The following is a 25,269-nucleotide window of genomic DNA, read 5'->3' on the forward strand; positions in this document are numbered from 1 at the left end:
CATTGTTTGTCCTGCAGAATCGTGGTGGTGGTTCCTGCCTGAAAAGAGATGAGAGAGGAAAAACCCAGCCTGGGATGGAAAATTCTAGAGTAGGGAAGGAACCAGAGTGGCTGTGTGCCTGGGAAGCGAGCCTGGTCAGAGCTGAAGGAGGCAGTGGGGAGGGTCCACCTCCAGGGTGAGCTGAGGGGCACTGATGGGGACGGCCCCGAGCAATTTCCAAAGCCTGCCTGGGGCCTCGTGCAGGGGTGGGCGACGCGGCCCCTTGTCTGAGTTTTAAGCTCAGGAACACCAGGCGTCCACCAGGTTGTTTCTGTTTTTCTGTTGTTTTTATTTGGTCCGTCGTGGGGCCTGAACTCTGGGCCTGGGTGCTGTCCCTCAGCTCTTCAGCTCAAGGCTAGCGCTCTACCACTTGAGCCACAGCGCCACTTCCAGCTTTTTTTCTTTTTGCTTATGTGGTGTTGAGGAATCGAACCCAGGGCCTCATGCATGCAAGGCAAGCGCTCTACCACTGAGCCACCTTCCCAGCCCCTTTCTCTGGGTTTTGTTTCTGGTGAGGTTAGGTAGGGACAGCGACTGGAGAGGGACAATGGCTTGGCAAAGATGCGCACTCATGGAGTCAATGCCTGCTCGTGTCTACCAGGGTTGGGTCGGGGGCCAGGGTCTGCCGCGTGGTGTCCCTGAGCCCCCAGCACCCATCTGGGCTCCCGGCTGGGGCTCAAGCATCTATCCCAGCATCTGCTCCCAGCCGGTCTCCCACCTCAGGCTGGGGCGCTCGGAGCGCTGCCCACCGCCCGCCAGCCTCCAGCTCTCAGGCCCTGAAGGATGGCTCTGCGGCCCTGCCCCCCCCCCATATTGATCTTCCTGGGGAAAATCAATAGCTCCAATATGTCAGCTCTCAAGTGGCATGACAATAAATTACCCTGCCATTAAGCACACAGGGCGCGGCCTCCCCACCCCATTAGCGGGACATTAGGCCTCCCGTGAAATTTCTGTGTGTGCTTTGCGATAATGAGCGCTCAGGTGTTGGTCTATGTCCGGGGGAGGGGCGCGGGCGGGGGGCGGGCAGGGCCTCCCAGCCGGGGATCTGCTTCAGGGGAGGGTGTGCGGGACGCAGGGTGACGGCATGGGCTTGCTCGGGTGCGTGGCCGGCGGGTCGCGGGGCCCGCGGGCCCCCCACGGCCGGGCGACCGCAGACGGCGGAGGTTCGGTCCAGAGCCCAGGCCCGGGGGGGGGCTGCCTGGCCACGCCCGCCCGCGCCACCGCGCGTGGTCTCAGGGCCGCCCTGTCGTCCCGGCACGTGTGGCCCCTCCGGGCCGGGCGGGCTGGCCGTCGGAGGCCGGGGTCCCGCGGCTGTCCGGGGGTCCGTCCCCGGCGCCGGCAGGTCGGGCTCAGGCCGCCGTCATTTGGCGCGGGTCACTTAGGGTGGTGTTTGGTAGGAAGCGTCGTCCTCTAACCACAAACACCGGCCACCGCCACCACGAAGGCCCGCGGTGGCCGCCGTCCACGCTCCGTCCCTCCAGCCACCCCCCCCCCCCCCCCGCCGAACTACAGACGCGACTTCCGGCCCCCAGGCTCGGGCCTGCTGCGCGAGGAACTACATTTCCCGGTATGCCCCGCGCCCCCAGGGGTCCTGACAGCACGGAAAAGCCCGCCCGAGGATGTGCGTCATTTCCGCCGCGCCGCCGGGCTCACGTTCTGTAGTCGTGAGCGGAGGCCCGGGATGACGTCCCTTCCGCTCTTGTGCGACGGAAGTGACGCGTGGCGCCGAGCGCCGGGCCGAGGTCGCGATGAGCGGCGCCTTGCGTGTCCCCGCGGCCGGGTGAGGGCCGGGCGGGCGCGGCGGGCGCGGCGGGCGCGGGCGCACGCGCACGCTCACTGCTCTCTCTCTTCCAGGGCCGTGCGGGCGCGCTGGGCTCGAAGCCTGCACCCGCCGCCCGGCGGCAGCGGCCCGCCGCCCCGGCCTCCGGCGCAGGGGCCCGCGGGGGAAGACCCCAGCCGCCCCTTCCCGTTCGCACCCAGCGGCGCCCACCCGTTCCGCTGGACGGTGCTGCACTCGTTGCGGGAGAAGCGGCAGCGTTCCGGGAGGAAGGTGCTGCCCGTCACCTTCTCCCTCCTGGCGGTGGTCGTCTGGTGCTACCTGAGGGAGGAGGGCGGCGCGGACCGGCGGTGGAGGAGGGCGCTGCGCGGAGAGGCGCCCGCGCCCGGCCCCGGCGCGGAGCAGCTCGCGGCTCCGGCCGCCCGCGTGGCGGGGAGCTGACACGGTCCGGGAAGGAGGCGGGCCGCCGCCCCTCGCCTTGAAAGGCGGCTCCGGCGGCTCCTATCCCGGTTAAGCACGGGCCGTCCGCTCCGAAGGACTCGCCGCTGACACGCGCGCAGGCCGGGCAGAAAGTCAGCATCTCGGACCCTTCTCTTGCCTGACGCGGATAGCCAGGGTTACGTCCAAGACTTCAGCTCCACAGACGTTTGGCCTGCGCTGTATGCCGTTGGATTCGTGGTCTTCCTACAACCTAATCGTGTATCCGACGCTGTTCTGGTGACACAAGTAGCACAGGGCCGTTTTGTGGGTCATTTACTGTATGAGACAAAATAGCTGGCAGCAGTGTTTATAAGGTGGCACCATGTGTGTAGCTAATAACCTGTGGGTATTAGTTTTACATATTAACATCATAGTGTGACAACACCAAAGCCAGGTTAAGGTGATTCTTTTTTCTCTTATTTTCCTCCCATGTAATTAAAAAGATGGCTAGATGGTTTTTCTTACTTAAATAGGAACTTAAATGCGCTGGGTGTTGGGGGCTCACTCTGTAATCCTATTAAGAAGGCTCTCAAGTGGTAGAATGCCAGCCTTAAGTAGAAAGCGAGGGAGCGTGCCAAGGCTCTTGAGTTCAACACCAGTATGGGCACAAAAGTAAAATTAAAAACAAATTGTGGATTCTAAATAGTGCTAAAGTATTTCTTTGCATGAAGGGCACTGTTTTGGATTACCTACATGATATTTTTTTCAGGTACTAAGGGGAAAAATGCTTGCTAATTCTGAATTTTAAAAGAAAATTGAGTAAAAGGGAACTTTTATTTAAACAAACTTAAGGAAATGAGTTTTTTTGTTTTCTGACGCACATGTGTGAGAGGTCTGTAAGCTGCCCTGGCTGTGGTAAACGTTGCCTTCTAAAGGCCTTTCTCCAAACATGCTCCAAGGGTTCAGCACACTTTCCAAAACTAGGAGAGAAGTAGGGTGGAGACAAGTATGTTTATGTGTTCAAGAGATTTGAAAAGACCGATTGACCTAGTTCCTGGAGTTGCAGAGCTGAGGTTGTTTTAGGGGGCAGTCTTTAAAACCAGTGCTTGCTTTTGCTTTCACTGGCTCCTGAAGAGGGTAAAAAAAAACACAGCCAGGCACCCATGGCTCATGCCTGTAATCCTAGCTACTCGGGAGGCTGAGATCTGAGGGTCATAGTTTGAAGCCAGGCAGGGCAGGAAAGTCCTTAAAACTCATCTCCAATTAACCACCAGAAAACCAGAAGTGGAGCTGTGGCTCTACCCTTGAGAAAAAGAACTGGGGGACAGTGCCCAGGCCCCACCCTTCACATTCTGCTTGATTTACTTGGATACTTTTTATTTAATGGTGATCCAGTATTTTGAACTCCAGTGCTGCTGTTGGCTGTGCTAAGCAGGCATTCTACCACTTGGATCACATCCCCAGCCCAGGACATACTCTTTCACTGGTGGTGTCCTAGTACATGTGTGCACTTCCAGCGCTTGGAAACTGAAGCGTGATGATCTGGAGGGTCCAAGCCAGCCTGGACTATAGAGAGAGAGAGAGAGCAGGAGCGCGCAAGGCCCTGTCAAATCAAAGGATATTTCACCTTTTTAATTTTTTTTAAATTTATTTTTACTTGAAGATGTAATGTTTACAGAGGCAGTAGTCCCTTTAGACTGTGAATGAATGAAATCATTCATCCTTATCAGCCAGTGATAGTTCTCATTTTTCTCTATTGATATTTCAAAAAATTATCTATACCTGTAATCCTAGCTGCTCTGGAGGCTGAGCCAGCTCAGGCAGGAAAATCCCTGAGACTCTTATCTACCAATCAACCACCAGGAAACTGCTATTGGTGCTGTGGCTCTCCCGCCCCCACGCGCCCAGCCCCTGCCCCATGTCCCGGGATCTGCGCCCCCCTTCCCAGGGATCCGCGGCCCGCCCTCCCCCCGTCCCAGGCTCCTCGCCCCGCCCCCCCAGTCCCAGGCTCCGCGCCCCGCCTCCGCCGCTCCCCCGCGCGGCGGCGCACACCTCGCTCGCACGCTCGGCGATCCGCCTGTATTACGAGGCTTTAATTTTAGACCTCGGGCTGGAAGAGGCCGGCGTGCGCGCGCGCGGCGCGCCCCCGCGTGTGCGGGCCGGAGCTCGGCGCCGGGGGCGGGCGGGCCGCGCGTGCCCTGCGTGTCCGGGCCCCGGGGCCGCCGGGGGCGTGGCCGGGGGCGTGGCCGGCGCGGCGGGGGGCGCGGGGGGCTCCGCGCGGGGGGAGATCCGGGGGCGGGGGCGGCGCATGCGCGCTGCATTGTTTTGACTGAAAATGCCGTCGGTTTCGAAAGCGGCGGCGGCGGCGGCGGCGGCGCTGAGCGGGTCCCCCCCGCAGACCGAGAAGCCGACCCACTACAGGTCAGTGTCCGGCCGCCCCGGACCCGCCGCGGCCCGCGCGGCCCGGCGCGGGGGGTGGGCGGCCCCGCCTGAGGTCGCTGGGCGCCGCCCGGGGCCCGGCAGCCCGGGGTTTGGGTGCTGCGCGCCTCTCCGGGCACCTGGAGGCCGCGCCCGGGGGTGGGCGTCGGGGCCGCGCCGGGGTCCGGGGAGACGCGCGACCGTGTGGGCGCGGGCCGGCGCCCCGCGGCCGGGGCTCCGGGGTGGGGGGCTGGAGGCCGGGCCTGGCGCCCGCGGCGCCTGGCGGAGGTCGGGGGTCGCGCGTGCCCCGGGGCCTCGCCCTGAGGCCTGTCTGGAACCGAAGGGGGGCACCGAGCCCGGGGTCGGAACGGCGCCGGGGTCCAGCCGATGCGCCCGGGGTCGGGGTCGCGCCCGGGGTCCAGCCGATGCGCCCGGGGTCGGGGTCGCGCCCGGGGTCCAGCCGATGCGCCCGGGGTCGGGGTCGCGCCCGGGGTTAGCACCGCGCCCGGGGTCCAGCCGATGCGCCCGGAGTCGGGGTCGTGCCCGGGGTCCAGCCGATGCGCCGGAGTCGGGGTCGTGCCCGGGGTCCAGCCGGTGCGCCGGGGTCGGGGTCGCGCCCTATGCGGTCATCCGGGCTCCGTCCCGACGGGCGGAGGCGGGGTCCGTGGGTGCATCCGGGTCTTCCGGGCTCCGGGTGGGCACGCACCGGGGACCCGCCCCGCCCATGAGTCCCGGGCCGCCCGATGGCGGCGGCGGCGGCGGCGGCGGCGGCGGCGGAAGTACCCGCAACGCTGTTTGTCTTTTTAGGTATCTAAAGGAGTTTAGGACAGAGCAGTGCGCCCTGTTTGTGCAGCACAGGTGCAGCCAGCACAGGCCATTTACCTGTTTCCATTGGCATTTCCTAAATCAGCGTCGGCGCAGACCGCTCCGCAGGCGCGACGGCACCTTCAACTACAGCCCCGACGTGTACTGCGCCAAGTACGACGAGGCCTCCGGGCTCTGCCCCGACGGCGACGAGTGAGTGGGGCTCGGCGAGGGGCGGGGCCGGGCCGGCGAGGGGAGCGGCCGGGGGCGGGGCTCGGCGAGGGGCGGGGCCGGCGAGGGGAGCGGCCGGGGCGAGGGGAGTGGCTGGGGCGAGGGGAGCGGCCGGGGGCGGGGCCGGCGAGGGGCGGGTCCGGCGAGAGGGCGGGGCTCTGCGAGGGGAGTGGCTGGGGCGAGGGGAGCGGCCGGGGGCGGGTCCGGCGAGGGGCGGGGCTCTGCGAGGGGAGTGGCCGGGGGCGGGGCTTGGCGAGGGGGTGGGGCCGGGGCCGGCGAGGGGAGTGGCCGGGGGCGGGACTCGGCGAGGGGAGTAGGCGGGGCTCGGCGAGGGGCGGGGCCGGCGAGGGGAGTGGCTGGGGCGAGGGGAGTGGTCGGGGGCGGGGCTCGGCGAGGGGCAGGGCCGGCGAGGGGAGTGGCTGGGGCGAGGGGAGTGGTCGGGGGCGGGGCTCGGCGAGGGGCGGGGCCGGCGAGGGGCGGGGCCGGCGAGGGGAGTGGCTGGGGCGAGGGGAGTGGTCGGGGGCGGGGCTCGGCGAGGGGCAGGGCCGGCGAGGGAAGCGGCTGAGGGCGGGGCTCGGTGTGGGGGCGGGGCCTGCCTGCGAGGGTACGGCGGGGGCGGGACGGGGCCGGCGAAGGGAGGGGCCAGGGAAGGGAGCGGCCGGGGTGGGAAGGGGCGGGGCCGGGGTCCCCCTGCCAGGTCCCCTTCTCTGCCACCCTCCTCCCTCCCCCGCCCCCGCCCTGTACCTGGGCCGGGCACCGTGAGGCCAGCTGGGGGCCCGCGGGTTGCAGGTCGCTGGCCTGCCTCACCTGTCCGGGCCCTGGCGGTTCTGCCGGGCAGGCTCCTTTGGCTCCGGTTGTGTTTCCCAGGCCGGTGGGCTTCCGCCGATCCTGGGGCTAGGGGTCGGCTGGTGCCGGGCTGCGGAGCCCGCCCCGCCCGCCCGCCCCTCCTGCTGCTCACCCCTGCAGAGTGTCATCTATGTCACACTTGCAAACTTCCAGAAACGAAGCTTTTGTGTACGTTGTGTTTTTAAGCACCAACGGCTTTGCTTTGAAGTCGTTTAGTGCACTGGAGACAGTCTCGCGCACTTCATCTGTCGGGCTGGCTTTGAACCGCCCTCCTCAGGTCCCAGCCTCTGGGTCGCTGAGATGACAGGCGCGGGCCACCGGCGCTGGCTTCCATTTTATTTTTTCTTTGTCGGTGGTGGGGCCTGAACTCCGGGCCTGGGCGCTGTCCCTCAGCTCTTCAGCTCAAGGCGAGCGCTCTACTGCCACCTCCAGATTTCCAGTTTTCTAGTGGTTTCTTGGAGATAAGAATCTCACGGAGCCTGGCATCCGTGGCTCATGCCTGTCATTCTAGCTACTCAGGAGGCTGAGATCTGAGAATCTCGGTTCAAAACCAGCCTGGGCAGGAAAGCCTGTGAAGCTCTTATCTCCAATAAAACCACAAAAAAAACCGGAAATGGTGCTGTGGCTTAAGCAGTAGAGCTGAGGAACAGCGCCCAGGCCCAGAGTTCAGGCCCCATGCCCAACAAAAAAAAAAAATTAGTAATTGGATCATGCAGTTACTACAGACAGGTTCATGGACCGTCTGACTGCACAGTGGTTCATCACTGCGGAACCAGTGAGAGAAGAGCACCTGAGGGTTTGGTTGGGACGCCTGGAAAGCCGTGTGGCCGCAGGCTTTTGCCACTCAGCACAGTGTCCGGCTTCAGGTCTTTGGGCAGCAGTTGGCCAGCTGGCTCCCTCCGGATGCTCTCTCCGCTCATCCCATCCTTCCAACGAGAAGGCTGCCACCAAGCACAGGAGCAGCTGCCGTTCCTCCCAATGAACTATATATTTTGGTTCATGTAGAGTTGCTAGGAAATGGTGAACGGGTAGTTCCTTTTGGCAAGAATGAGGTCTTTTGAACTCATTGGCTCTGTGTGTGTGTGTGTGTGTGCACACGTGCGCGCTGGCACTCAGGGCTTGGGTATTGATTATCCTTTAGCTTTTTCGCTCAAGGCTGCTCTACCACTTGAGCCACAGCTCTACTACCAGTATTTTTTTTTGTTTTTGGTGGTTAATTGGACACGAGAGCCTCATGTACTTTCCTGCCCTGGCTGGTTTTGAACTGAGATCTTTAGATCTCAAGCCTTCTGCGTGGCTAGGATGACAGGGGTGAGCCATCAGGTCCCAGCTCCAAACTCATCATTTTACTTTATTATCTATTACCTGGTTGGACAGAGAGGTTACAATGTCTTAAGTCAGATTAGGGGTCCAGTGCTCAGTGTCAGTGCGCTCCTTCCAGCCCAAGCTGATATTTAAACCATGAACTTACACCGAGCCTTGTTCTGAACTGTTCTTTGGAGGGTCTTGAGCAGGAGGCTGGCACCCTGTCGTTGTTCCCGGTTGTCTCCCTCCCTTCTCCAGGCGGCCCCACCCTTCCTGCCCTTGCCGCTCCCACCTCCCACCCCATCCCCCTCACCACCACCTCCCCCTCACCACCCTGTCCCCCTCGCCACCCCCTCCCCCTCCTATCCTGTCCCCCTCACCACCCCATCCCCCTTACCACCCCGTCCCCCTCCCACCCCATCCCCCTCACCACCACCTCCCCCTCCCACCCCGTCCCCCTCCCCACCCCCTCCCCCTCCTATCCTGTCCCCCTCCCCACCCCATCCCCCTTACCACCCTGTCCCCCTCCCACCCCGCCCCCTCACCACTGGCCTGGCTCTGAGGCCGCCTGGTACACTTTGGTCCGGTGGGCATGCCCTGCCCCAGGTGGGGTTCCGTTGGCCTCCCCGGGTCATGTGGGTGACACCCTGCCCCCATAGGAACGGCGTGCAGCCTGGTGGGCAGCCGGTCCTGGCGTGCGCCTGTGTGCGCTCCGCCCCGGGCCTTCAGGCCCTCTCTTCCAGTCCCTGAGGTCGCAGCTTCCTCTTTCCTATCCGAGGGACAGCTCAGGCTCTGGGAGGCTCGGGCTGAGCCACTGCCCTGCGAGTCGCTTGCCCGTCGCTCTCTGAGGAAGCCGTGGCTGGGCCTGCTGCGTGGCCTTGGCAGGCGATGCCACCGTCTGCACCTCTCAGCCTGGCTCCCACCGCGGTTCTTCCCTAGCCCCTCCAGGCCCGGGCTCTCCCACCCCCAAGCCTCCCCTTCCCCTCTCCTGGTCCCTGGGTTCCCTGGATGCTGGAGGTAGTCACCACGCCTTCTCTGATAATGGCCTGCCAGGAAAGGACGGGCCCGCATGCTGGGCACGGACAGCTTTAGAACTGTTACTACACGTGCCCAAGGCCTGGCTTCCCGCGCAGTCAGTGGTTGTGTTTGTTTCTGTTTTTTCCCTGCTGTATACAACAGGGAGATTTGGTCTCAGTCCTTAGGCAAGGGTCCCAAATTGGGGGTAGGTGCGTGTTTGGTATCATCCTCTTTCCAGCCAGATCGGAAGTCTGCGGCCCGGGTGTGGCGGGGCGGGGCGGGGCGGGGGGGCGCTGAGGGTCAGCCCCCCATCCGAGGGACCCGAGGGAACGCGCCACTTCTCTGCTCCCAGGTGCCCCTACCTGCACCGGACCACTGGGGACACCGAGCGCAAGTACCACCTGCGCTACTATAAGACGGGCACGTGCATCCATGAGACTGACGCCCGGGGCCACTGCGTGAAGAACGGGCTGCACTGCGCCTTCGCGCACGGCCCCCTGGACCTGCGGCCGCCGGTGTGCGACATCCGGTGAGGACACACGGTCCCTGCGGCCCCCAGGGGCGCGGCTCCAATCCCAGCTTGCTGAGACCCAGGGAGATGCATTTCTTCATTCTCTGCCTTGCTCTCCATCTTGGGGTGTGTGGCTGTGTAGCCCAGCCTAGCCTCAGACTCCAGACCCCGCCCCCTCAGCGCTCTGAAGGCTGGGATTACAGGTGTGTGCGCCACACCTGGCCCCCCAGGTGGACCCGCACGTTTCTGAGCAGAGCTAGTTGTGACTCGTGGGGGCTGGGTGAGGACCATCTCTCCCCAGGGCTGCACCCGGGGGTGTCAGGCTGCCGACAGTGTCGGCGCGTGGCGTCCGGGCTGCCCGGGCCTGTGACGGCTGTGTTCTTGCAGGGAGCTACAGGCTCAGGAGGCCTTGCAGAATGGCCAGCTTGGCAGTGGGGATGGTGTGCCGGACCTGCAGCCTGGCGTGCTGGCCAGCCGGGCCATGATCGAGAAGACCCTGGGCGAGGACCCCCGCTGGCAAGGTGAGCCGATGGGGCAGTGGGAGGAGCGCCGCCCGGGGGGACCCGGCCCGGGCGCTGTGGGCGCTTGGACGGCTGGCGTGGGGTGGTGCACGTCCGCGCCCAGGCGTCCCGCCCGCCCTGGCCTGGCTGCGCTGGTGGCCCGTCTCCCTGGGCCTCCACCTGTGTGCGCCCTCTGGTGCCTGGGGCTGGCATGGTGGTGGTGACCAAGGAAGGCGTGGGGGTTTTGTAGGTAGAGAGCACATGCAGAGTTCACGGTGTCCAAGTGAGCAACTCAGCGGCACATTTGAGTGTTGTGCCGCCATCACGTGTCAAGTTCCAGAACTTTCCCGCCACCCCAGATGGAAACCCCATGGCAGCAGCCCACTCCCTGCTTGCTTGCCTCTGTTTGTTTGTTTGTTTTTGGGTCCGGTCTCTGGCCTGAACTCTGGGCCTGGGTGCTGTCCCTCAGCTCTTCAGCTCAAGGCTAGCGCTCTACCACTTGAGCCACAGCGCCACTTCCGGCTTTTTTCTTTTTGCTTATGTGGTGCTGAGGAATCGAACCCAGGGCCTCTGGTATGCAAGGCAAGCGCTCCACCACTGAGCCACCTTCCCAGCCCGCTTGCTTGCCTCTGTCTGTTGGCTTCTGTCCACATCTCTCTGGGTAGTGAAGTTTTAAGAATAGCCTACTCATCCCCAAGGATGCACCGATGGAGCCACAAGCCAATGGTGGCACTCAGGGTCTGCCTGTGCGTGGAGAAAGCACTGAACCAAAACCACGCTCAGCTTGCTTATGATAGCAGTCTTGCTAACTTTTTCCCAGGTTGGTCTTGAACGGTGATTCTCCTGATCTTTACTTCCTGAGTATCTGGGATTGAAGGAGTGCACCACTATGCCCAGCCCTAATTTTTATTGCTTCAGAAGGAAAGCTCAGGGGCTGGGAATGTGGCTCAGTGGCAGAATGCTTGCCTAGCATGCACGAAGCCTTGGGTTCGATTTCTCAGTACCACATACACAGACAAAGCCAGAAGTGGCGCTGTGGCTCAAGTGGTAGAGTGCTAGCCTTGAGCGGAAGCAGTCCAGGGACAGCGCCCAGGTCCTGAGTTCAAGCCCCAGGACTGGCCAAAAGGAAAGGAAATCCCATCCCCATTGGTAGTCTTGCCCTGCCCCCCTCCTCTGCCTCTGTTCCACTTTCGGTATCTGGACGTCCTGTTCTGTACATCTAAGCCTCGTGGCCCCGTGTCCGTGGCTTCTGCTGTGTGTGGCATTCTCGGGGCTGGTCCGCGTGGAGGGAGCTGTTAGCCCGCCGTCTCGTGGCTGGAGTGTCCATCATGTGGTCAGCCATGCTCGCTCACATGTGGATGTGGGTCGGTTGGAGGCCCCGGGGCCAGGCGTCTGCCCCCCTGTTTTGTAGATGCCAGCTTCGTTCTGGGCAGCTACAAGACCGAGCAGTGCCCGAAGCCGCCGCGCCTGTGCCGCCAGGGCTACGCCTGCCCACACTACCACAACAGCCGGGACCGCCGGCGGAAGCCCGGGAGGTTCCAGTACAGGTGGGTGGGTCGGCCCCGGCCCCGCGGCGCTTCTGGAGGCACGGACGCTGCCTCCCACCCGCATCCCGCCCCGAGGGGCGTCGGCCCTGCGGCGTGGCCGGCGCTGGCCCCTGGGCGGGCGCCTTGCCCCGGCCCGGCCCCCGGGCGGCCGTGACCCGCGCTGGTCCTCGCCCCCAGGTCCACACCGTGCCCCAGCGTGAAGCTTGGCGATGAGTGGGGGGAGCCCTCCCGCTGCGATGGCGGGGACGGCTGCCAGTACTGCCACTCCCGCACCGAGCAGCAGTTCCACCCCGAGGTGAGCGCCGCACGTGGGGGGGGCAGGGAGAGCAGGGGGTCCCTGGCGTCGGGCTCCAGGGACGCGGGCGGTGGAGCGGGGAGGAGCGGGACGGCTGCACCTCGCTGGGTGTGGAGCAAGGGCGAGGCGGCGGCAGGAGAGGTCGTCATGGCCGTCTGGTCCGCTGCCGGTGGACTGGCAGCCCCAGGACAGGGGCTTGGTCCCCCCGCCCTTCTCCCAGCCGCCCGCCAGCACAGCCCTCACCTCCGGTTTTCCTTGCTAGATCTACAAGTCAACCAAGTGCAACGACATGCGTCAGACCGGCTTCTGCCCGCGAGGCCCCTTCTGTGCATTCGCACACGCGGAGAGTGAGTCGGCGGTCCCGGGGTGCACACGTGTAGTGCGCGTGGTCTGGGGCCCTCCTTCAGCACGTGTGATTGTTAGAGTCATCCCGAGCAAGCTTTGAGGGCTAGGGAAACGGGATCTTGGCTCCACGGCCCGAGGACCAGGCGTGCTGGCTGCGCTCGGCCCCCTGGGGGAGAGGGGGGTCGGCGCAGGACCCTCCTTTCATACCTGCCATAGACCTGGCGGTGCGGAGCCCAGGGGGCCTCCTGCTTCCAGCCCCCGGGATCCCTGCAGACCTGGGTCCTGTCCTGCTGCCCCACATGCTCACCCGCACCTCGCCCGGGGTGGCCCTGCTGCCCAGGACCCGGGGCGGGGCCCCTGTGGAGGGAGGGGCGTCTCTCAGCCCACCCTGGGGAGGCACCAGAGTCCCTAGAAGTGAGGCCGGCCGGTCTCGGCCTGGTGCTCATTGCAGGTAGTCCTGTCCCCAGGGAGGAGTGTGGCAGCCTCCTCCGCGCACTCCCCCACCCCCCACTTCAGCATTTGGGTTCCAGTTTTTTGGTTTCTTTGGGTTGGTCATAGGGCTTGAACTCAGGGCCTGGGCACTGTCCCTGAGCTTCTTTTGCTCAAGGCCAGCTCTCTACCACTTAAGTCACAGCGCCACGTATGGCTTTTTCTGTGTGTGTGGTGCTGAAGAATCAAACCCAGGGCTTTATGAATATTAGGCAAGCACTCTGCACATTCCTAGACCCACACTCAAATTTACTTTCTAGTCTTTTTATTTTGTGCTAATTCTGGGCTTGAACTCAGGGCCTGAGTGCTGTCTCTTGAGATCTTTGCTCAAGGCTGGTATCCTACCACCTGAGCCACAGCTCTGCTTCTGGCTTTTGGCTGGTTAATTGGCAGTAAGAGTCTCAGAGAGCCTCTTGCCTGGGCTGGCTTGGAACCATGATTCTCAGATCTCAGCTGGAGTGAGACACAGACCTATCCTTCATTTTGACAGTAGTGTGGTTTGAACTCAGGGCTTTGAGCTTGCCAGGCAGGTGCTCTACCACTTGAGACATGCTCCCAGCTCAGCTTTCTACTCTTTACATTTTAAACGTGGACTTTGAGTGTTAAATTCATTCAAGGCTTGAATGTGAAGACCTCACGGAGGCCTTGGTCCATGTGACCATCTTGGCTGGCCACTGTCCCCACAGCAGCATGAACTCCGAGTCCTGACTCTCTAGGGCCTGAAAGACTGGCGTGTTGTCCGCTGCCGGTGGCCCTTAGCGCCCACTTCTCTTTCTTGGCAGAGAGCCTCGGCCTAGGGAGCGAGTGGGGCTGTCGTGACCTGCCCAGCGGTGGCGCCCCGGCCCCCAGCAGTCAGCCCGGACAGGTAAGTAGACGCGCCGGGCCCACGGCAGCCTGAGGCAGGATGGCTGCCTGCTGGTGTTGGGGCTCCTCTCCACAGTCTAGAAGAACCTCAGCGGGCGCTGCAGTGCCGGCCAGTGGGAGGGGACTTGGCCTAGCAGGTGCTTGTCTTCACAGAGCTGGGGGTGCAGAGGTCATCACGGAGCGGCATGGTGTGTGTGACACCCTGTCCTTGGCACTCCAGCACACCGGGCTTTGGCGGAGAGGGGCGTGAGGGCGCAGACAGGCAGCTTCTCGCTCTCGTCTGGAAGTCACGACCTCATTGCTGTCAGCCCCTAGCTGGGCTCCCTGGGTCGTGACTGTGGGGGGTCAAAGTTTAGCTGAATTTTGAAACGGGAACCAACATGCTCATTTGCTTCTAAGAAAGTTCCAGGCACAAGGAAACGCCCCCCAGTCGGCTTGCCCGGGGTGCAGGCCAGTTGTGTCCGGGCTAGTGGGGCCTCTGCCCAGGCCCGTCCAGTCGGCTGGCTAGCGTGGGCTGGTGGGGGTGAAGAGCTGGGCACAGTCCCAGGAGATGCTGCCCTCCTGGGACTTGCTCCTACCCACGGGGTCCTTGGCGTTCCGCATACTGAGACCCCTGCCTTCCCGGGGCCTCCCCTGGGAAATCCGGCAGGGCTGTTCCTGGGGACGCCCACTCTGCACAGCCAGGCTGAGCAGGTGCCTAGGGGCCTCATGGGTGCTTCCCCACCTCGGATCTGGGCCAGGCACCCGAGCAGGACCAAAGGAGGGGCATGTGCATGTCCAGGCCCGGCCCTGTCCAAGGCTCTGCAGGTGCAGGGCAGGCGGTGGGGGCCACGGGCATGCGCGGGCGTGGGTCACCAGGGCTGCGTCCGCACCGAGCTGTTGTGGGACTCTGCAGGAATCAGAGCATTCACGGGTCACAGTTGTAATCCTAGCTACGCGGGAGGGTGAGCTCGGGAGGACCCCAGTTCAAGGCTAGACTGGCCCTAGTCTTGCCAAAAAAATAGTAATTCTTTTCACATTTCCAAACCGTGAGCGGCGCGTTGGCTGTGTGCTGCCGGGCGAGGTCTGCGAGGTCTTCCCAGCCTGAGCAGTTTTTCTGTTGCAGGCCAAGTGGAGAGAGGCGCCCTCGGAAGGCAGTCAGAAGTGCAGCCAGCTGGACGGCAAGCAGGTGGGCCCAGGGGCTGAGGGTTCCTAGTGCCTTTGCTAACCTGTTTGTTTGAACACACTGTGGTTCTTGTTGGCTCTTGGCTCATCCGGCTAATACCGGTTTGGGTTTTTTTGTTTTTCCTAAAAGTATCTTTTTTTTCCTTGTATTCAAGTGTTTCATTGCCTAAAACATTGTGTTCTAGGAAACAACAAACCTCCATAGTTTTCTCTGTGGAAGCTCAGGGTAGCTTCAGCACCCCGCTGTGGTCAGCTGTGACAGCCTCACAGATATTCATTCTCTAAGTCCCGAGGCCATGCAGGGGTGGAGGGGCAGGCAGGTGAGGGGCCCTACTCTCTCTCTCTCTCTCTCTTTTTGGTTGGTTGTGGGTCTTGAACTCTGGGCCTGGGCACTGTTCTTCAGCTCAAGGCGAGCGCTCTACCACTGGAGCCACAGCGTCACTCCCAGCTTTTTCTGTGTATGTGGTGCTGAAGAACCGAACCTCGGGCCTGGTGCATGCGAAGCAAGCACTCGACCACTGAGCCAGCCCGTCATCTCTTTTGTATGGACATGAGTTAGTTGGGTGAGCGCCATCCGAGTGAGCTCATCTTCACCTGATTGTGTCCCCAAGAAGTGGCTCTGGGCACACCTGAGGTCCAGTGGGACTGCCTGTGGACGGGCCTCTGTTCTGTCTGTCAGTCTGTCTTCATGAGCCCTGCCGAGCCTCGGTGTGCTGTGGTTTCATGTTGCCCTCCCAGACAGAGCAGCCCTGGCTTCGCCACTTGGTGCGGGTGTTGGTGTTTTGAGAAGCACCGTTTCCTCCTGACAGTGCTGCTCTACAGATTCAGTGGCAGGGCGTGTTTTGCCTGTGCTACGGGAAAGCAGTGAGCGTGTCCAAGCGTGGTGGGCACGGGGGGGGGGGGGGGGTGGAGGCTGTGGCAGGTGTGAGGCCAGCTTGAGCTACATGTTGAGACCCTGACTGGAAGAGGGGGGAGGGACCCGCCTCAGAGTCCTGATGAGTGGTAAGGTGGGGGCCTGGGGCGCTGGCTCACACCGGCAATCCTACCTGCTGAAGGAGGCTGAGCCGGGAGGACTGGCAGCTTCAAAGCCAGCTCGGGCAGGATAGTCTGCCAGACTCTCTCTCTAGTGAACCTCCAAAATGTTGGACCGGGGGCATGGCTCAATGAGTAGCCTTTGAGCCATGAGCAAGAAAGCTGAGTGAGAGAGCTTGAGGCCTTGAGTTCAAGCCCCCACACCAGCACGTGGGGACGATCAAGATGGTAAATTTTCTCCAAACAAAAAAAATTAAAAACAAATCCGAAGTTCGCAGCGGGAGGTGGCATGGACGGCGACCCCCGCCTGGCGATGGTGCGCTGGTGCCCGCGGGGCTGCGGACAAGGACGGTCCACGGCGCGGTGCGGGGCCGCCGGCCCCCGGCCTGCTCCGGGCCCGCGTCTGCCCGCCCTGGGCGGACGCAGCCGGGGGGAGAAGCCGCGCTGCGGGCCGCCGAGCAGGAGGGGGCTGGGCTCGGGCCGGGGTCCGGAGCAGACCCGGGCACTGGCTCACCTTGTGCGTGTTTCCGGACAGAACCACCTGGCCGTGTTCGCAGTGGTTCAGCCCCGGGCCCCCAGCGCGGGCTCGAGCCCCGGCTCGGGCAGCTCCTCCCCCACCGCCGCGCCGGACGCCGCCGCCGCGGGCAGCACCGTGGAAGCCGTGCTAGGTGAGTCCGCGGCCCCGCCCCAGCCCCGCCCACCCCGGGAGCGCGCGGGGCCGCCGCGGCCGCCGGCCGCCTGGGCGCGTGACCCTCCGGGGGGAGTTAGACGCCCAGAACGTGCGACCCGGGGCCAGGCGGCGCTGTGGGCCCGGAGCTCCCCGCTCCCCCTCCCCGCCCCGGAAGGCGGGCCACCGCGGGGCCTGGCCCGGGAAACCGCACACTGACCCGCGCCCTCACCTGCCAGCCGGGCGCTGCGGTGCGGAGCGGAGCGGGGCCGCCGCGGGCTGCGCGTCTGCGCCGGGTCGGCCGCGCGCTGGGGGCGGAGCTTCCCTGTATGGGCGGGGCGGGCCGCGCGCTGGGGGCGGAGCTTCTCTGTATGGGCGGGGCGGGCCGCGCGCTGGGGGCGGAGCTTCCCTGTATGGGCGGGGCGGGCCGCGCGCTGGGGGCGGAGTTTCTCTGTATGGGCGGGGCGGGCCGCGCGCTGGGGGCGGAGCCTCTGTTCTCTGGGAGGGGCGGGCCACGTGCTGGGGGCGGAGCCTCTATGTGTGGGGGGAGCCGCGCTCTGGGGGCGGAGCCTCTGTTCTTTATATGGGAAAGGCGGGTCGGCTCGCTCTCCACATAGGTGGGTGGGCCCGCGCGCTGGGGGCGGGGTCTCCGTACTCCGCTCGTGGGGCGGGCCCGCGCGCTGGGGCGGGGCCTCCGTACTCCGCACGTGGGGCGGGCCCGCGCGCTGGGGCGGGGCCTCCGTACTCCGCACGTGGGGCGGGTCCGCGCGCTGGGGGCGGGGCCTCCGTACTCCGCACGTGGGGCGGGTCCGCGCGCTGGGGGCGGGGTCTCCGTACTCCGCACGTGGGGCGGGCCCGCGCGCTGGGGGCGGGGCCTCCGTACTCCGCACGTGGGGCGGGCCCGCGCGCTGGGGGCGGGGCCTCCGTACTCCGCACGTGGGGCGGGTCCGCGCGCTGGGGGCGGGGCCTCCGTACTCCGCTCGTGGGGCGGGCCCGCGCGCTGGGGGCGGGGCCTCCGTACTCCGCTCGTGGGGCGGGCCCGCGCGCTGGGGCGGGGCCTCCGTTCTCGCACGTGGGGCGGGCCCGCGCGCTGGGGCGGGGCCTCGGGCGGGGGCGGAGCGCGGGCTGGGTTTGAATCTGCCGCTGAAGCGGGGCGCCGGCCGGCGTGAGTCAGCATTGCGGCGGCGGCGCGGCGACCCCGGGGCGCGGCACCGTGACTCGGTGCGCTGAGCGGCGCGCGCGGGCGTCCCCCTCGCCGGTGCTCCCGGAGCCGGTGAGTGCGGGGCGCGAGGCGCGAGGCGCGAGGCGCGAGGCGCGCACGGCTCCTCCGTGGGACCAGGCCCGGCTCTCCGCCCTCGGGCGGCCGGGAGCTCGGGTTGGGGGCGCGCGTGCTCGGGCTGCGGCGCCGGAGCCGGTAACGGGGTGGGGCGGCTGGGACCCGCGCGCCCCCGGCCTCCCCGCGCCCTCTCACCCGGGACCCGCGCGCCCCCGGCCTCCCCGCGCCCTCTCACCCGGGACCCGCGCGTCCCCGGCCTCCCCGCGCTCTCTCACCCCGGGACCCGCGCGCCCCCGGCCTCCCCGCGCCCCCGGCCTCCCCGCGCTCTCTCACCCCGGGACCCGCGCGCCCCCGGCCTCCCCGCGCTCTCTCACCCCGGGACCCGCGCGCCCCCGGCCTCCCCGCGCCCTCTTACCCCGGGACCCGCGCGCCCCCGGCCTCCCCGCGCCCCCGGCCTCCCCGCGCCCCCGGCCTCCCCGCGCCCTCTTACCCCGGGACCCGCGCGCCCCCGGCCTCCCCGCGCCCCCGGCCTCCCCGCGCCCTCTCACCCCGGGACCCGCGCGCCCCCGGCCTCCCCGCGCCCCCGGCCTCCCCGCGCCCCCGGCCTCCCCGCGCCCTCTCACCCCGGGACCCGCGCGCCCCCGGCCTCCCCGCGCCCCCGGCCTCCCCGCGCCCCCGGCCTCCCCGCGCCCTCTCACCCCGGGACCCGCGCGCCCCCGGCCTCCCCGCGCCCCCGGCCTCCCCGCGCCCTCTCACCCCGGGACCCGCGCGCCCCCGGCCTTTGTGCCGAGTCATGTTGGGCCAGGTGTTGGCTGTCTCCCCAGCTTGTGCCCTTCCCAGTCCCAGGTGCTCCTGGTAGCTGGGTCTGGGGCTACAGCTCAGCCTTCCTGTGTTTACGTAATGAGTCTCAGATTTCTGGTGGTTTTGTTGTTTTGGGTTTGCCCATCCTGGGGCTTGAACTCAGGGCCTGGGCGCTGTCCCTGGTAGAGCTGTCCCAGAGGCGAGCTCTCTACCACTTGAGCCACAGAGCCACTCCCGGTGTCTTCCGTGTATGTGGTGCTGAGGAATGGAACCAGGGCTTCACGACAGGCAGGTACTCCAGCACCCAGCCACACTCTCGGCCCCCAGTGGCTTTTAAAATGTGTTCTTGGTGCTGAGGTGGGCGGCGCTCGGGGCAGCCCGAGGCCCTGGGCCCTAGCTTGGGCCCAGCTGTGTGGGGTGAGGAGGAGGAGCAGCTTCTGGCCTCCAGGAGGCCCCAGGGACATGCTGACCGCTTTGCAGCCACTCACCCTTGCCGACTGCAGCTGAGCTGCAGCAGGAGTCCCGTCCCACCCTGTGGGGTTCACCCCGCTGCCCGGGCACTGGAGTCCCCGTGCTGAGTCAGCGCTGCCCAGGGAAGAGCTGGTTCCCTCTCCCGCCTCCTTCGCTCCTGCCCTAGTTCACGAGTTTCTGGAAGCCTGCCAGAATAAGGCACGGATCGCTCTTACCTGGTTCTCTGGGTACTGAACACCAGGCCCACACGGCCGCGCCCGGTCAGCTCCATCCAGGGCAGGGCAGCCCGCACCACCATTGTGCAGGCTCATTGGCATCCTGCGGGCTGACACAAGTTTTAGGGCCACGCACATCCAGGATTTGAAAGGCTGTTCTCACTCCACAGCAGCCATGGGAGGTGCGGGGCCGGGGAGGGGCCGGCTGGGGCGCTGTGAGGTCTGCACACTACAGCTCATCCTCAGAGGTCGGAGGTCAGAGGTGCTGGCAGAGCCTGACGGTGGCGTGGGCCTTCTGTGGTGTGGAGGGGAAGGCGCTGTGGCACGTGTCCACGTCGGGGAGGTGGCCATTGCTGCGGGCAGGAAGGCGGCCTCAGCATCTGGAGTGGGGTCCCCCCTCCCCCACACCCGGTGCTGCTGGGAGTAAGCGCTGGGCTGTGCGTATGCGAAGCTGCAGGAGGGCACTGGGGCCCCGGGAGCCCCTGCCCACCCACCCAGGAAGACCCGACCACCTGGTCCCTTCATCCTGCTCTGAAGAAATGCGCCCAGCAAGGGCAGTGAGCCAGGAGTGGGTGAGGGGCGGGAGGCCATCCACGGGGGACCGTGGCATCAAAGTGGGACTCGGCATCCGGGGAACGGGGCCTGCCGCTGTGCTGGGCCATGCTGGAGCAGGTCCACGTGGGGTGCACTGTGAGCACCAGGACCGAGCGGCCAGGAGAGAGAGGCTAGCGCAGCGGAGGCTCTGCTTTGCTTTCCCGTGCTTCCCCCGAGTGGACACTGCGGCCGCCGGGGGATTGAGTTTTCAGGCTGCAGCGTCCATGAGACCAGGCTGAGATCACCGCTGCTGGGGAGGCTCACGAGCTGCCCACAGGAGGGCCAGGGCTGCCGTTGAGGGACAAGGCCCCACGGGGAGGCCGGGGGGACCTAGGCCTGTGGGAAGGACCAGCAACAGGCTTGGGAAGCGGGAAGCGGGACCACGCCAAGGGCCTTGGCACCAGGCCGTCTGTCCAGAGGGGAGGACCCGGCCCGGTTTCCCCGGGAGTGTTAGGGAAGACCAGCCCTGGGTGTGGCCTCTGCTTTTTGCTGGTGGAGCCTCTAAGTTCGTCTTCAGCCGTGGGGGTGCCAGGGCCCACAGGCCTGCTGCCCAACCACGGTGCCAGGAGCCACACGCTCGCTGGCCTGCGCCGTGGGAGAGTTGTATGGCTAGTGCTTAACAAATGACAAGGCGTTGGAGAGGCAGCGGGTGCAGTGGGCCTCTGCGGGTGGGCAGCCCTGTGGGGGCTTCGCCTGGCCGCCATGCCGGGTGGGGCCGGGGCGGCGGCCACGCTCTGTCCCCAGCACCCCTCCTGCCCCTGGCTTCAAGCCCGGGCCCCCGGGCTTAGGCTCAGCCTTCTCGGCGGAGGCTCGCTGCGGGTTGAGCGGTACACGGCAATGCGGGCTGCTTATTCTCACAGGTTCTGCCTTAGATCTTCGTCTTAGCGACATAAATATTGCATCCCTAGAGAAAGACCTGGAGGAGCCGGAACGCCGGGACCCAGGACCGCCAGGTGAGTGCTGGGCTGCCGGCTTGCTTCTCCCTCTGGCAGTACGGTGTTCGAGTCAGGCCTGGCTGGCTGCTGCTTTTGCCACACTTGCAGACCTCCTCAGATCTTAGCCACTTCAGGGACCCCCCGGAGCTCTTGGGAGCACCACCCCGGAGGGCCCCTGGCTCGAGCCTAGGCCTCCCTGCTCAGATGCCGCGGGGCTGATCCGCCAAGCCAGGGGTAGGAGCAGGAGCAGCTCTGGGGGCCAGTCTCTCCAGTGCCCTCTGAGCCCCGCCCCGCCCCGCCCCGGGGTCCGCAGGGCAGAGCTCTGGGCAGGTGTTCCTGAAAACGTTTTCAGACTTCAGGCCGAAAGTCCAGGAGTCCCACCTCACATCTGGCCACTTGCCCCCCCACACCAGATAGAGACGCGGCAGAGAGCGGGGAAGGGAGGTTATCCCACGCACCCGAGGGGGACGGTGCCGATGCCGGCCTCGGGTTAAATAGGGAGAGCGGGTAGGAAAGGCGCTGCTCAAACGGCCCCAGCGCATCTCTGCCCGTGCTGTAGAGGAACCCATTTTGCCAGCCGGACAGAACGGGACCAGGCCGTCCGCCGGGGTCCCCTGGACGGCGGGCTGATTCGGGTGACCAGCAGGCATGGCTTGTTTGGGGGGCGGTTTGTTCTCGGGCCCCCGTGCTGAGTGGCTCTTCCTGGAGACGCGGGTGGCTCGGCAGGGGACAGCGGGACGGGTGCGCAGGTGCAGGGGTGTGTGCGCCGCCTGTGCGCCTCCCCTCACGCGGCCCCCTCTGCAGGCGCCAGGTCGCTGGGGGGCTCGGCGCCCGTCACCATCCCCGGCCCCCTGCCCCGCTCGCCGTCCCTGCAGTCCTCCTCCTCGCTGTCCACCTCTCCACTCGGCTCCCTCTCCCAGCCCCTGTCCGGGCCTCTGGTCTCCTCAGCCATGACGCCCCCCCAGCAGCCACCGCTGCCCCTGCCGTCAGAGCCGGGCCCCCTGGGCTCCGCAGCCTCTTCCTACAGCTCCTTAGGTGAGTGCCGGGTGCCCCCCTGCCCCACCCTGGGAGGCTCACCTGACCGCGGCTGGGCCTCTTCCCCTGGAGGCCCTCCCTGACTCTTCCTGCGGCAGCCCCGCTGGACCTGGTTGGGAGAGGCCATTCCTCTGAAGGCGTCTGTCACAATGCACACGCGTTCGCTGTGACAGTCCCTATTGCCTGAGGCACCCCGCTGACCTCTGCCGCCCGGGCCGCCTCCAGCCCGGCTCGCCTCCCGCCAGCTCCCCGCCAACCTTCAGACTAAAACCAGCTCAACAGCTCTCAGTGTTCCATCTTCCCTAGCACCCGTCGAACTTCCATCCACCCTCTCCACTCCTACTCCCCAACAGGGTGCCCTGTCATCCGCTTCGTTCATGCCCACGCATGGCACCCAGGGGCTTCCCCGTGGTGACTCCCGACCTGCCGATACCATGTCACCTCGGCGCCACCTCCTTCCTGTTCTGCGGCTCTGCGGCATGCCTTGCGCGCCGTCCGTCCGGTGCTGCGACGCATTCAGCACTCACCTTCCACGCGGAATGCTCTTTTTTTAAAAAATGCATCAGTCTTCTCTGTAGCAGAACCACTTCAGGGCTTTCAGCACCTTGGGTGTAGAGCCTTCGAGAACTTGTAGCTTTTAGTTTTCTGTTCCAACTCCCCCTCAGGCTTGAATGGCGTTCCTGGGAGCATCTGGGACTTCGTGTCTGGCAGCTTTTCCCCCAGCCCGTCCCCCGTCCTGAACCCAGGGACCATGGCCCCGGCAAACGCCAGTCCCAGCAGCGCCGAGCTGGCCCGGGTCAGGCGGCAGCTGGATGAGGCCAGAAGGAAGATCCGGCGGTGGGAGGAGTCTTGGCGGCAGGTGAAGCAGGTGAGCGGGTGGACAGGCCGCACGTGGGAGGCGTGAGCCGGTGCCCCTCCGCGCCGGCTTCGCCCCTGCATGAACCCTTTGGATTTCAGGCCTGCGACGCGTGGCAGCGAGAGGCCCAGGAGGCCAAGGAGCGCGCCCGGGTGGCAGACAGCGACCGCCAGCTGGCCCTGCGGAGGAAGGAGGAGGTGGAGGCCCAGGTGAAGCGGCTGCAGGAGGAGCTCGAGGGCCTCGGCCTGGTGTCGCCGCTGCCCAGCGACATGGGCAGCGTCCCACTGCCCCAGCTGCATTCCCTGCAGAGCCAGCTGCGCCTGGAGCTGGAAGCTGTGGACGGGGTGAGTCCTGGCCAGGGCAGTGGCAGTTTCTAGGCTGTCTCCCGAGGGGGGGGGGTCTAGCTCCCATTCCCCCTCCTGACAGCGCAGACAGGCCCACAGGCTGCTGCCAGCGTCTTCTGTCAGGCTGGCTTCTGTGCTCTTGTTCTTTCCCTTCCGGCAGTCAGTAGGCTGTGCCTTGTGCAGACGCCGGCTCTGCCCACTGCAAGGGGGTTAGAAGCGTGTGTTGCCGCATGGCTGCCTTTGGGGTGCTCTGAGGAGGTGACAGCCCACAACCTGTCCACTCCTCGCCCCGTCTTTCACATTGGGTCATCCTGCCGGCACCTCTGGGGCGTTTCACAGCCCAGCCTCACACGCACCTGCTGCGGCTGCAGCTGAATCCAGCGCCTCGGTCCTCCCCTGTGGCCTGGTGCTCCGGGAGCACGTTTCCCCCGCCTCTGACTGCCCAGCCCCCACCCGTCTGGCTGGGACCCCTCATCCTTGAGTGCCCCTGGCTTTGCAGATGGCCTCGGACTCTAAGCCCCACCCATTCCTTCCCACAGGTGATCTACCAGCTCCGTGCCAGGCAGTGTGTGGCCTGCCAGGAGCGGGCTCCTGGCACCACTGTGCAGCCCTGTCAGCACCAGGTCCTGTGCGACACATGCGCAGCCTCGGCACCCGAGCGCCCTTACTGCGAGGGCCAGAGCCCGTGGTGACCGGAGCGGGAGCCGACGCTGCCGAGCGCCGTGCACGGCCCAGCGAGCACTGCCGTCCCTCCCTACACTGCTGCCAGGACGTGAGTCTCTTGCCAACCGTGTGCTCACCGGTGGTTCCAAGATGGTTTCAAACACCTTAAAAACAAGATCCCAACCCTGTCCGGGGGGGCTCGTACCTTGAGGTCTGGGCCGCGGATGGGCGCGTGCTGGTCAGCCAGCCTCCCGCGAGGCCAGGCCTTCTCAAAGCACTTTGTAAACCGAGGAATTTAGTTAGACATTTTAAGCTGCTTTCTAGGTTCATGTTTTTCATATGAGGTAACATGAAGCTTTATGTATGTACTGTGAACTTGGAGTTTCCTATCAATTTATTGTTAACTCTTAGTACAGTGAATAGATTTCATATTCTGAAACTACTTACGAAGTGAGAGCATTTATCTAGTAGCCAGGAAGATCTAGGATTTTTACTTTTTCAAATTATTTGCAAACAAATAGTATTTATAAGCAGAGTGATTATTGAAAGACAGAGGTCTTGAATTTTCTGAGGAACTCACTTTCCTAGCGAGCACGTGCACACAGGTAGCAGTTTGTGCTCGTGTCCGGAGCTGGCACGGAGCAGTCTGCACGCATCGCGTAACCTGCGGCCACCTTCTCTAAGTGCCTGTGCCTTGCGTCAGAAGTAAGGGAAGTGACTGGTTTGGCTTTGATTTCTCCTGTGAAGACAATTTGATGCTAACAGAAGGGCCCAGATTCGCATTGGAGAGTCTCGGACATTCACTTTGGAAGCAGCTGTGTTCTGAAGACTTACCTAACAGGCAGTGGTGCTTTGTAACTTCCCAGAGCCATCTGGGCGTGGGGGCGGGGAGGGGGGGAAATGGGCAGACTTAATGGACAATGGGGTGCAGTGGGGCATCAACCTACGCGGACCGCTAAGCAGAGGCCACCACGGCCTGGCCTGGACCCGCAGTACAAGTCCAGTGCAGTGATTTGGGCCCTAGCTGGTCAGGACTGGATGGCCTGGACACCAGGCTTCCCCTCCCCTGCGGCTTTGCCAAAGACTTTTAATAGCATTTTTTAAAGTGCAAAGTGACTAGGTTAACATTTTTATCAATGACCAAACTAGAATGTATTTAATATAGGAGATTTAAAAGCATTTTTAATATGACACAGGTAGAGAATTCTCTATCATTTTAAAGGAAATGAATTCATGACATCCCACAGCTAGTTGTTACTGAAAGCAACTCTTGGTTTTAGTGAATCTTATTTTGTTCTTAATTATATAGTGAATGACTTACTAGCTCACTACCTAGAAACCACGTATTTTTGTGCTATTGTTAATCACTCTTGATTATTTTTATTGGTATTTATGCACTTGTTTCCCATGTGGGCCTCTGGTCTTTTCGGGGACAACAGGACAGTGTTGATTATTGGTATCGTGCCTAGACTTTATCAAGTTAGTGAAGAACAGCTAGGCTCCATCCACACAGGCCAGTTCCTGTGTGGGGTAAGGAGCTCCAGAGCCTGAAGACAGGGAACGGCCAGCACCTACTGACCTGGGGCACGGCTCCTCACCTCCCTTCTGTGGGTCCAGAGCATTCCTGGGCAAGGGGCTGAGGGGAGGAGGCTGGCGGCCCGTGCCAGGCCTGGGCTCAGGAGCCAAGGCTGTGTGTGAGCCCGCCCCACCCTTGTCTTTGTTGCCCATGTGTCTCTGCGGTCGCTGTTCACAGTAGATTAGAGTGGCAGGCTTCTCCAGTGTGGGCACTTCCTGTGGACTTCAGTGCG

At 64.6% G+C, this 25,269-nt stretch overlaps 2 protein-coding genes across 7 annotated transcripts; both read left to right on the forward strand.

Moving 5' to 3' along the window:
• Nucleotides 1–1,757: 1,757 nt before the first annotated feature.
• LOC138814685 (ubiquinol-cytochrome c reductase complex assembly factor 4-like) lies at nt 1,758–3,082 on the forward strand. Its single transcript, XM_070003836.1, has 2 exons — nt 1,758–1,819; nt 1,894–3,082. Exons 1-2 carry the CDS (start codon nt 1,788–1,790, stop codon nt 2,255–2,257), a joined length of 396 nt encoding a protein of 131 aa, XP_069859937.1. The 5' UTR covers nt 1,758–1,787; the 3' UTR covers nt 2,258–3,082.
• A 1,408-nt stretch (nt 3,083–4,490) lies between these two features.
• On the forward strand, nt 4,491–25,266 carry LOC138814686 (putative E3 ubiquitin-protein ligase UNKL). Of its 6 annotated transcripts, none has more exons than XM_070003838.1 (15): nt 4,491–4,657; nt 5,462–5,671; nt 9,210–9,386; nt 9,756–9,889; nt 11,280–11,415; nt 11,593–11,710; nt 11,973–12,057; nt 13,327–13,409; nt 14,514–14,576; nt 16,140–16,272; nt 20,489–20,581; nt 21,368–21,598; nt 22,240–22,466; nt 22,556–22,798; nt 23,338–23,585. In XM_070003838.1, exons 1-15 carry the CDS (start codon nt 4,572–4,574, stop codon nt 23,488–23,490), a joined length of 2,172 nt encoding a protein of 723 aa, XP_069859939.1. In that variant the 5' UTR covers nt 4,491–4,571; the 3' UTR covers nt 23,491–23,585. The 6 variants fall into 6 exon arrangements, with proteins under 6 accessions (XP_069859939.1, XP_069859940.1, XP_069859942.1 ...); XM_070003839.1 differs by having other exon boundaries at nt 4,494–4,657; nt 22,264–22,466; XM_070003841.1 differs by having other exon boundaries at nt 4,587–4,657; nt 5,565–5,671.
• Nucleotides 25,267–25,269: the final 3 nt, after the last annotated feature.

This window comes from Dipodomys merriami, unplaced genomic scaffold (genome assembly GCF_024711535.1).
Source record: "Dipodomys merriami isolate MVZ:Mamm:240054 unplaced genomic scaffold, mDipMer1.0.p SCAF_60, whole genome shotgun sequence".
In the NCBI taxonomy this organism is placed as follows: Eukaryota; Metazoa; Chordata; class Mammalia; order Rodentia; family Heteromyidae; genus Dipodomys; species Dipodomys merriami.